The sequence below is a fragment of the Neolamprologus brichardi genome, chromosome 3 (genome assembly GCF_056152115.1).
Source record: "Neolamprologus brichardi isolate AB-2024 chromosome 3, ASM5615211v1, whole genome shotgun sequence".
Classification (NCBI taxonomy): domain Eukaryota; kingdom Metazoa; phylum Chordata; class Actinopteri; order Cichliformes; family Cichlidae; genus Neolamprologus; species Neolamprologus brichardi.
The window spans coordinates 15,532,770-15,545,000 of record NC_142106.1 but is presented as its reverse complement, the minus strand read 5'-3'; the positions used below and the strand labels follow the sequence as shown (position 1 = coordinate 15,545,000).

At 39.7% G+C, this 12,231-nt stretch overlaps 1 protein-coding gene across 1 annotated transcript in view; it reads left to right on the top strand.

The window, feature by feature from the left end:
• The first annotated feature begins 738 nt into the window (after window positions 1-738).
• The window catches only part of ttc39b (tetratricopeptide repeat domain 39B), a 29,138-nt gene continuing 17,645 nt past the window's right edge, over window positions 739-12,231 (top strand). Inside the window, exons 1-3 of the mRNA XM_087832531.1 lie at window positions 739-1,098; window positions 11,949-11,983; window positions 12,110-12,214. Coding sequence (XP_087688657.1) covers window positions 1,060-1,098; window positions 11,949-11,983; window positions 12,110-12,214 — 179 coding nt within the window. The 5' untranslated portion in view covers window positions 739-1,059. The remainder of the gene's footprint in view (window positions 1,099-11,948; window positions 11,984-12,109; window positions 12,215-12,231) is intronic.

Below are 12,231 nucleotides of genomic sequence, written 5' to 3'. Positions count from 1 at the left end.
ATTAGTGACGTTTGTACTAACTTGGTTTTAAAGCCTTTACTTTAAAATATACGCCGTTCAATAGCTGAGCTTAATCAGAGAATGATCAAAGCTCATGTAGAAACAAACAAACAAATGAACAAAAGATTTTCTCCTTCATTTCTGTCAAACAAAGCTGTATGAAACGTTTCCAGCTGTTAGTATCATGGTTGCTAGGCAACCTGGGCAGCGCAACGGAGGCTAGACCGTCACATTTCACAAGCCTCGCACTTCCAGCCTTAGCGGTCTTTAAGTAGGCCCTTGAGGATCGTTGAGGCTGCAGACCCTGAATTGGGATACAGCCAGTGTGTCATGTTGCCATCATAAAGGCCTGGACAATAATTGGGCAGGCTGTTTAAACACACCAGCAACAGCTTGAACCCCAGTCTGACCTTAACCATGTAGAGCATGTAGACGCTACAATACAATTGGCTGATTAGATATTTGCATTAACATGCAGAGGAGCCTGTGCCTAATAAAGTAACCATTTTAAATTTATAATTAAAATATAATTTATATATGACGCATAGAAGAAAAGGGATTTGCTTTGAATCAAAACAGTACGTTGAACTTCTGCCTGCTGTCTGGTTTTAGTGTTTTTTTTGTCCCATTAATAAACACGAGCCCCCCCATACACACTTAATGTGCCCCCGCCCCGTGCTCGCATGTAATCTGCGCCTCTGCCTGATCTGCTTACACAAACACTGGCCTCCTCCGTTTCCTCCCTCTCTCCTCTCCTCCTTCATTTCCTCCCTCTCTTCTATTTTCTATGGGCGGAGAAACGGAAATGTGGGAGGTGTGTTTTCTCTCCGTCTCCGTGTTTCTTTCACGGAAGAGAGCAGAGGCAAAGAAGCGCGCCTGACTCAAGGACGAAGCGGACCTACGGCGATAAGAATCAAAATAAACGGAGCGCAGAAGGAGATCCGTGCGCAGCCGCAGAGGAGCGGAGTTTCGGCTGCAGCTGTCATGGGACTCTGCCCGTCCTCGTAGCGGAACCAGGCGACCCGCGGACCAGAGGGAGAACAGGCACCGGGAGCGGACATGGCCCACGTAGGCAACGGAGCGGCCGCAGAGGAGGAGGTGGGAGCCGGAGATCGCATTTAACTCAGGCATTTCCACTGACATGTTCACAGTGCGTGATGTAACCAGTTATTTGTGATGATGTTCCCACTTTGATCTCATATACCTACATCACGTGGGCTACATCCACCAGGCTGTTGAGGGTGTTTTAGTCTCTCTGTCACATCAGACTGATTTTACACCTAAACTGTAAATATGATATCAGAAACTGTCTGGTTAGGTGTTAAAAACACACACCTTTGTTTGGCTGGAAAGCATAGACTGTATTAAAAGATGGCCACAGCTATGGCTTTGGCTTCAAAATTGGTGTTTTGGCCATGACCATGCTGGATTTTTGCGGGGACCTAAAAGGGACGTGTTGGTAATAAAAATGCTTCAAAGGCACAAGCAACACAAGGTTCAGCCTCTCCAGTTAGCTCGAGTGAAACCTAGCAAGCAGCTGTCATTAAAAACAGCGTCCGTGCCCCCTAGCATTAATATAGTTTGAATAGGTGAGTTATATGAACATTTATAACCCTTTACATTTGTTATAAAGGTCAAATTTAGCTGCACAGCTTTTTCTTTCAATTTCCACTGTATGTTTTAACATTAGAGTCTCACTTTTCTGAGCCAGCCTCTAGCTGGTGTTAGAGGAACTGCAGTTTTTAGCACTACCTTTCTTTAGCTCTGAATGTTGATGTGCGTTAAAACACAAAAAAAATAACCTACAGCTACTGTGCTGCTAGAGGAGAAAGCCTTATGTGGTATATGTGTTGGTAGCTAGATATGTGCACATATAGTGTGTTATATCACTGTATAGTAGTACCATTTCCATGTAATGCAACATAAACTCGTAGTCCTTATCGATTTCTGTCACGTTTTCTCATCTTTTCACCATGCCTGTCTATATTTCTGTTGAAATCGACCTTACAAAGCCTCCTGCAGTATTTCAGTGATACTTTCATTTTTTCCCCTATGTTTGTGCTTCTATAGTCACAACAGACTGTATCCATGGATGCAAAATGAACTCCCAACTGACCGTAAATAGATCCTAATCAATACAATTCTCCAAACATACAGTGCTGCACGCATGTAGGGCAGCTGAGTTACAGCAAAACCCATCATCACACCTATTCCAGATCCGTTTTATTTACAATGATTACTCACAGGGGAAAAAACAGTTTACTTTGAACTGAACTAAATGTGCCACAGGCTGTGGGGAGTGAATTTGGACTTTGATTAAGTGGTAAAAGTAGAGGACAGGGGTGTGCACAAAAGGTCAATTCATTAATAAATATATAATGCAGCACAGTAACTTTTCATTTTATCTTGATCACCATCCTTGAACAATCTATGGGACCATAGATCTGTCATAATATGGGATTTTTGGAGCTTTTATTCACATTGAAATCCGAATTACAGGTGTTGAGTTATTTCTCTCTGTTTTTCTGTGTTGAGGAAATACATCCAGAGCTCAGTGAGCGCCTCGCTCACTGAGCTCTGGATGTATTTCCTCATTTATGTGTAGAGCTGTGGAGGCAGCCTGCTCATTATTGGATTTATGTCTCAGCGCTAAGTGAGCTGATACTATTGGTTCACGTGTCTGCGTGTGTGCACAGCTTCATGTAAATGACAGCTCTGATTTCAGCCACAGGCTGCCCCCTGCACTGTAAACACAGGAAATATGAGGTTTGTTTTGTGCCCTTTCACCACCACCACATTCATTCAAATTCACATTCACATTCAAACTAGTGAAAAGATAACATCAGTGAGCTGAGGAAGTCAAAATGTTCACAGTATGCTAACTTTGTCAGTGGTAACATGATGGGAACCGAGTTCTCAGGTTTAATTTTTTACCTTTGTTTTCACTAAAGCCAGATCCTCCACCCTGACACTCCCTGGTTCACACTGTTCAAATGGGGAGTGTCGCAGTACAGCTGTAATGTAGATGAGAGTTCATCAACTGGTTTGTCCTGATGTTAAAGGATACTTTGAGGTTTTCTAGTTTAGATGAGCCTCTTAACAGGGTTCAGCAGGTCTGTATACTGGATATATGGTTGGGCTGTAGAGACCATCAGGTGTTCTTTGGAAGCAGCCATTCAAAATCATCTCCACAACACACTAGACACAAAACCCAGCAATAGGCACAAAAGACCCCCCAAAACAGAAACAGAACCAAAAGAAGTCTCCATAAACTGTTAAAATATCCTGAGAAAGTGGACCACCAAGAGAGCTGTCACTACTCGATCTGTACCGGAAACCCAATCCGTACCATGCATTTTCGAAAGGTGTGTACTTCCGCTCGAAGCATTTTACGATAGTTACAGGTTAGAGTATCTGTTAAGGCAGGGGTAGGGAACTCCAGGCCTCGAGAGCCGGTGTCCTGCAGGTTTTAGATGTGTCCTTGATCCAACACAGCTGATTTAAATGGCTAAATTACCTCCTCAACATGTCTTGAAGTCCTCCAGAGGCTGGTAATGGACTAATCATTTGATTCAGGTGTGGTGACCCAGGGTGAGATCGAAAACCTGCAGGACACCGGCTCTTAAGGACTAACGTCCCCTACCCCTGTATTAAGGTGTTAACAATAATAGGTATCTCTTAAAATGTTTGCAATAATAAAACCTTTCTATATAATGTAGACAAAAACAAAGATAGTTATAAATCGGGTCTACAGGATCCGTACCACGCACGTGCAGATGTTTTCTTATTCTTCTGTTTCATTTAATGGCAGTTTGTACAAGGATACCGCCACTTGCTGACCCTATTGTAAACCGAAGTAGCGTCATTATAAATGCGTGTTAAATTTGATTTAGTGATAGTCGAGTGTGTTTATGCTTGTCTGTGAGGAGAGGATTGACTGGAATAGTGATGATGATGTTCGCTATCACTGTCAATTGTCAGTAAACACTTAATCTGTCTGATGAATCTTCACGTGGCACGTTACTAAGTCTGTATTATTAACTCTGTAATTAGGCGCCATTCTTCTTATTTTACGTCACTGTTCAATCGGGGGACGCTTTCTGTTGAGTAGAAAAGCGCGACTTTGTTTGTATACGGATTATCCATTGTTTAAATGTCCCGGGCAGTCGAAAAGGAGGCAGAGCTGTTGAGAAATGCTAGGAGCTAACTGGGCGCTAACCGTGCCATTCAAATACATTAACCGTCGCAATGTTGGCAAAGAGAGGAAGTGACATAAGATTCACGCGTCATGGTACACATCGGGTTTCCGGTACAGATCGGGTAGTGACAAGAGCTAAAGCATGCTAAGGGGGCTGAAGGGCCATCAGGATATTTTTTGAAACTCTGTACTAACTTCTATTTAGAGATTCAGGGTTTCGTCAAGTTGCTATGTGAAGAGAATTGGAGACGTCTAGGAGTTCAGTTCAGCGCACACACTAAAGAAAGATTTTTATGAGGACTTTCACTTATTTGAAAGTTTGGGTATCAGCAAGGACTTCAGCAAAACTAAAAATCCAGGGAGTTTAGTAGGATATTTATAGGTCCATGGCTCTTAAGCTCCCTTAAAACTACTTGTTTTGCTACCAGATGAACTTAGCAAGCAGGACACCCAATTAGCCTCCATAAAGCCTTTTTACCTGTTTGTCTCTGAAGAGGTGTCAAGGATTCAGATGGAAATGACCATTTTCCCTGATAGACCCGCTGCAGACATTAAGGTTGATGACATGGGTTGGTTTTTTCTGTTAAGGCCCTCTTGCGTCACACCTCAGCCAGTCATTTCCTAATTTCAGCTGACAAATGCTCCTGTGTTCGACTCCATCAGCCTTAACTCATCCTAATACAGAAGAATTCAGCTGACTTTCGCTCAGCTCTAAATAATGTGAGGCGAGCTGTTTTTATTTAAAAAAAACACTCAGTGCAAGGGTATTGCCTCTGCTCAGACTGAAACTACTAATCATGTCAGTTCTGGCATGTTTGCTGTGACATTTGCGTGTCTGTGAATCCAGGATCTTAAGTTCATCCTACCATGCAGTGCACACACCCAAAGGCGCGACAGGAATGTGAGTAACGCCAAGAAAACACAGATCAGCTCAGTCTTATAGAATATAATGCACACCTTTCTCACAGCCAGTTAGGAAGCTTGACTGCTGAAGCCCTCCTCAGACAACACAGAGGCTTTTTCTTTTCACAGATACTCGCAAAGTGGATAATTTAATTTATGCTTATTTAATTGAAGCAGTAGGTTGTTCAGAGAGCAGATTTTAGGAATCCCAGAGGTGAGTTTGGCAATAATGCAGGACCAGGAGGAAACACAAACGCCTTTGGAGTTGTGTCAGAGCTTTTCCTCTGGTGGTACTATGAGAAAAAGGGAGGGTTCAAACATGGGTCAAAAAAAAGGGGAGTAAAAGTGGGAGAATTCAAAAAGAATAATTACATAATACCGAAAAATGAAGAAATATAATTCAGATTCACTAGTTTATATGAAATGTATTAATTTGTTATTAATGGCATCTGGTAAGCGTAAGTTCACCTCAGATCCCGTAGTGGTTTGCAACCAGTTCAGTTTGCAGGATGTGGTTAAGAAAACACAAGGAGACCACTCTCTGTCTGCTTTCTGTTCCCCATGTGAGGTCAGAGGTCAGGGAAGATCATTGTTAATTCCAGGTGTCACAGATTTGGTTCTGGAGGATGTAAGGGAGGTCCGAGGCTCCGATGGGGCTGTGAGGACACTCCATAGGCGCTCCTCGAGTGCAGCCGGGTTATTTGTGCGTTGGGTAATCGGACACAAGTTGCAGGCCTTGACTAATTGATGAGGAAGCTGCTGCAGTCACAGGAGACGCGTCTCTGACTTTGACCTCTCCTCCTCTGTAACATCAAACAGAAGTGACGCAGATTTTTCCACATTGCGAAAAATCTGGTTTTTGTTTGATTGAAAATATCAGAAAATCCCAACATGATTAAAGTCACCTTTATCTTAATAAAGTCAAACAGTGAATAGAAAGATAAAAATATTAAATTAATTTTATATCTCGATTGTTTCAAACGTGTTCAGAAATCCTGCGTCGTCCTATCGTTGAAGTTTAGTCTGTTTGTGTCTCTCTGTGTTAGTGTTGTGTTACTTTGTAGTTACGTTTTGGTTGTGTTTTTGTTCCTGTTTTTTTTTACCTTTTATAGTCGTTTTGTGCCCATTTTTGTAGATTTCTTTACCATGTTTTTGGTTTTCTTCCTTTGTTCATTTCATGCTTTTGTGATCCCTTGTGCTTTTTGATACTTGTTTTAATTATTTGTGTAGTCATTTAGTGTCTAGTTGTGGTTATTTTCATTCTTTAAGGCTTTCTGTATTTTTTTGTCTCTTTGTGTTTGCTTTGTGTGTTTGCAATAAGCTGGTATCTGGTCTGCTGGTATTAGTTTGACTTCTTTAACTACCAAAGTATAACAGGAATAAAAAGCTATCAAATAAAATGATGCAACTTCTAAATGAGCTTTTAAACTCAGTTTTTTATGGGTTGTTTAGATGTACTGGATCATATTTCTTCCAAATTGATCCCAGCCTATAACAATAAAAAATATTTTTTCTCTTTATTGTCAAAAAATTTATATTTAATGGTTAATCTAAATATAGTTGTTAAAAAAGCCACTGCCGCCTGTCTGAATGCCTGGGCGTAGCCACCTTCCTCAGATACGATATGGTGGGTTAGGTTTAATGACTTTGACAATTATTAGGCTGTAAAACTGGCGATGACTCAAACCTCTTTAATACACTAAATGGTTATATGTTCCTCATCTGTAGTCTCTGTTTTCTACAAAGCTATCTGGCCCAAGAGAGTTGCAGCTATAACGGCTTCAACTTTTCTAGGAAGTCTTTCCACAAGCCTCAGGAATGTGTTTTTGGGAACTTTTTTACCGTTCTTCCAGAAGCATATTTGTGAGGTCAGACTGTCTAAGAAGCTTGGAAAGAAAAGCGTCTGGACTTCTTTGAGTTGCTTGAAGATGTTTCACCTCTCATCCGAGAAGCTTCTTCAGTTCTAAGGTCAAATGGTGGAGAGTCCCAGATTTAAACCCAGTGGGAGTTTCCCCCCAAAGAGGGACAAAGGACCCCCTGATGATCCTCTACCTAATCACATAGTCACAGTCACATGCTGGGGGCTGATAATGTAACTTAGCTTTCTGCTTTAAATAACTTTATCAGCTATAGTTACAGCAGTGGTTCCCAAACCTTTTTTGCTAGGCCCCCCTTTGTTTTACAAGAAAAATATTTCAAAAAATGCCTCTCTGTGCAAAATGGGTTTAAAAACATAAACAGCTGTAGGATACTGTTTGTCCGTGATTTGAACCGAGGGAACAAATCGTGCAGGATCAGCCTGATATTATTTGGATCCCACTGTAACTTTACTGTATAAAGAGCTCACATCTCCAAAATGTCAGGAGCAGTTAGTCATCACAACAAGTGTTTGTGAACTAAAAATCAAGAATGTGGGATACTGTGATTTGGAGAGCCCAGTCCGTGCTCCCGACGCAGGGGAAACCAATTCTGCAGGGAAACCTACCTCGGCACTTGTGCAGGTGAAACAAAGAGAAGATATGCTTCACCATATTTTCTAGTCTTTGGGTTGGAAGGAAGTTGGTTTGGAAACATATTCAGCTATGCTTCACCTCCTGCTTTGCGTTTGTGTGGGAGCCCCGTGCTAGCAGTGTCCAAGCGTTGGGTTTTTTTGTTTGTTTGGGCGGGCCCCACACTTTGGCAAGGTCTGAGTTACAACATAACCAGGTCTTATTCACTGTGATCGCTAGCTGTTCCTTTGCCGTGAATGCCGCAAACAGACCAAAACATTGACAGAGCGAGAGGGGAATGTCACACGGAGCATCTGCTGGAATGAAAAGAGAGAGGAAGCAACGTCTGTTTGGATTCACACATTTTTACTTTTGGACTTTTCCAGTTTTGTGAAAATATTCTGTTGACTGCAGCCGGCCTCCTCCTCCTCCATCATCTGCTACATTTTCTCCAACTCACTTTCAAACAGAGAAAAACTTGCACATAAAATAACACACGGTCCATAATTCAGCCAATAAAAACTTTCTACATTATACATACATACTTTTTTTTACCTCATTTTGATTGGGGTTTTCCTCTTTTTGGGGGTTATTTTACATTGTTTGCTGACTTTTGGTTCTTTTTACGTTTGCTTTCATTCTTTTTGTGGGAATTTTGTTTCTTTTTGATGGCATTTTACGTGTTTCTGTTAGTATTTTGGATATTTTTCTTTCCATCCCTGTTTGTGGGAATTATGCTCTTTCTGATAGCATCGTTTCTGTTTTTTGTGGGCCTTTTACTTCCTTTTGTGGCATTTTGGATGTTTTTTATTTCACTTTTCCTTTTTTTAAAATCTACTTTTAATCATTTTCAGTTTCTCCATTATGTCATTTCTTTTTCTGGTTGGTTTTTGGCCTCTGTCATGTTTGTATTTGTTGTGTGTGGTTAATTTTGTCTTTTGGGCATTGGAGGTAATTTTGCTTCTCTTTGTGGGGTTTTGTTTTTAACTTTTTACAAACGTTACTTCTGAAGGGATTATGTCTTGTATTTTAGTCATTTTCTGCCTCCTATTATTCTTCTGTGTTCTGTCCTTGTCTCATTTTCCATTGTTTTCATTTAAAGGCCTCTCTCTCAGGGTAAAAGACACACACAGGGCTGTAGTGAGTTATGTAAACATGTCAGAAAAATCAGACTTGAAAGCTGCTGCCTGCAGGAAGAGTCACTCCGTGGAGTTTGTAATTCTTGCAAAAACCTGCTGTGAAAGCGTCGCGTAAACCAGGTGAAAGTGAAAGTTTGTGAAAGTTTTCCTACTTTCAGGTTGTATTTGGATCCCATTTTTAACCTTCAGGGATGCTGACACTCAGCACATGTTAATGTCCTTTATTTGCTCCTGTGCACGCTTTGAGACGTCTGATATACTTGCATTACTTTGTTGTTTCATTAAAAATTCTATCGTTAAATTTAAATGAGTCAACGCGTGAAATGTGGTGGTTCATGGTTATTTTATTTTTACTCGTGTATATATTTTAATTTTTTTTTCTACTTTTTGTGCTAATCCTGTCTTACTTATTCCAATCTTTCTTTTTCTTTTATTATGGATGTTTGCTTGTCCATGGTTTTGACTTTTTCTCTTTTTTTGATTTAGTTTTTTTTCTTTTATTCTATATTTTTTAGTTTTTTCTGGTCGTCAGTTCTTCTGATTATGTATTTTTTGAGGCCTTCCTTATTTTCAGTAATGTGTTTCTGTACTGGGTTTTTTTTTAGGACATCGCTTATTTGTCATTTTTTTGTTGCTGTTTGCTTGCAATAAGAATTTTTCTGCCTCTTTGTTGATGTTTTATTTTTTGTTCTTGTGAATTTATTTAAATTTATTTTTCTTTCTTGTCAATTTGTTTCTTTGAAGCCATTTGAACTCTTAGTAAACAACATAAAATAACCCCCAAACAGAGGAAAACCACAATCAAAATGAGGTAAAACACTGGAAAAATGAACAGATCCACTTTTAAAGTCTTTTTTTGTACTTATTTTTATTTTTTCACCTTTGTTGTAATTTTTGTTTCTGCTGAACGTTTTTGTGATTATTTTGATACTGCTTTGTATTTATATTGCTTTAAAGTCTTTCTAGTTGTTTTGCTTTTTTGTGGTTGTTTCTGTGAGTGTGTCTTTATACTCATTTGTTGTCTTTTCTTAGTACTTGCACGTTAGGCAGGCCTCTTCTCTTTCTGAGTTTAAAACTCTTCTTAAAACATATTAAGAGGTTCACTCAATTTGTTTCACCATGTTTTATTTTATTTATTTGGTTATTTTAACTTATTTTTCTGTTTTACTTTTACTTTGCTTATGCTATTTGAACAGCACTTTGTGAACCCTGGTTTTATGTGAAAGTGCTTTATAAATAAAGCTGGTATGGTACTTTATTGAAGTTTAGCACTTTTATTTATTTGTTTATTTATAGGTAACTTGCTTCATGTCTCTAATTCCTGCTTTTTTCTTTTACATACCCTGTCTGTTAACTAGTCTTGCTTCTTTTTGGGGTGTTTTTGTGTCTCTTTATTTTCTTTATTTATTTGTTTTCACTTCTTTATGTTGTCACTTTTTGTTCTTTTCTCTTTCCAAGGCTTTTTTTCCACATTTCTATGATATTTTTGTGTTCTTATTGACTCACAATGATTTCTTTTGCACTTTTTTGGTTCTTTTCTTTTATATCATTTTGGTTTTAATATATTTTTTGTGGTTAGATGGGTCACAGTGCTCCAATGTGGAGCAGTGAGAAGCTGCTGCCTGCAGGCAGAGTTACTTTACAGCGCTGACTGCAGCTGCACCCTATTATGTAAGGAGCCACTGTGTAGCTATTATTAGCCTGCTGCTGACATGCTGTGTAAATGTTACTTATGTAGTGTGGACACAGATCCGTTTACACCATTACGCACATATATGAATCCTTATATTTCATAGTTGAGACCTCTGAAGTGTTGCAGTCGTGCTTACACGTGTAGATGTGTGTAAAAGTGTTTTTGGATTTATGCTAGAAATATTGTCTTTCAGGTCTTAGCATTAAGCAATGGGCAGCAGTTCCTCTAACAGCAATCTTCCCTGAATCACTGACTGCATTGAAATGAATGGAAAACCTTGAATTAGCCTAACGAATTAATGCTCTGCAGCATGATTGTTATTACTCATGTTAAGCCACTTATGACCCTTGTGACCCTTATTAGCGCTGCAGGTATTAACTAAAATATAAAACACAAATTCCAGACTTAAGAGAAACCATCTTACACTGAATGATGGAAACGCTCTCAACTATTCATATTTTAATTTCTATGGCTGCTTTCTCAGGGCTGTAACACTTTACAGCATAGTAACTGAAAAGTATAGGAATATAGGGCATTCTTGGAACACGCCCTGCAAACGCTGAAAAGTCTGAGTAACACAAACAAACAAAAAACCTGAAATTTAGGAATAATCCAGGCACTCTCAAATAGCCCTGGGATGTCCATAAAACTGACACACTATTCCCCCAAAACTGGAATAACTCTGAAATTTGTGCAAAATTGTGAAAAGGCAGAAAAATTGCAAAAAGTTTGAAAAGCTCTTACAATTGTCAGAATATTTATCATAAGTCCTGTATTCCCTTGATTACTCAGGAATAAATCTCAAAGGCTTTTTAAGAGGAAGCCCTGAATTTTCTGGACAATTGATACAAATATTGGATTAACCCTGAAAATGTGGGACAACTCGAGAAGTCACTGATAACAATTCGGAAAATCCAGACACCTTAAGCTTTGAAAACTCTTGAATAACTCTCAAAAAGTAGTGTCTGAAAGGTTAAAAATGAAAAAACTGGAATAAATTTACAAGACCCAAAAAAATAAAATAAAATAAAATAAAATAGAACATTGCCTGGATAGTCGGAAATAACTTCATTCTACACTAAAATTTTAAAGCACTTCGATTAAACGCAAACTACAATTACTTAACAGTCAAAAGACTTTGGTATTATTGTATAGAATATAATTCAGACTGAAACCTGATGGATTCTTTACATCACTTTGAAGAATGAGATAAAAATGGTTTCAACACTTTTTGCTCCCAGCGTGTGTGGCGGTGAAGGAATAGTTCGTGGTACAGTTCTGAAATTACCCCGATGGTTTCACAGAGCCCTCGAGTAGGTCAGAGTCATGGCGGCGTGGTTCAGGATTCGGGTCATGTAGCCTTCCAATAATTCCCGAGCAGTGCAAACTTGTTGCTGATTACAGACGGCCATTGTACAAACGAAATGTGGTGCTTTAGAATCGCGTCCAATCAGACGTCTCGCAGGCCTTTCTGTCACCTGGAGGATGATGCTGAGAACTAAACTCTGTGTTTCTGTGTGTTTCAGGACTGCTTCGAAGATGCCTTTGATCGGATACCTGCGTGAGTACACACACACATGCACACACACCTGCAGCGCACAGACTGAGTGTGTGTGAGGATTGTTTCCTGTGTATCTTTCACTTTTAGTCACGCCCTGTGCTGACTGCTGGTTTTGCCTTTGTGTAGGGCGGGTAACATGGATCTGCAGACTGCCATCCAGGAGACTCAGTGTGCTCTCAACCTGGTCCTCAACAACAAGTTTTCTCAAGCCCTGGATCTCCTCAAACCATGGTAACCACAGCAGTCAT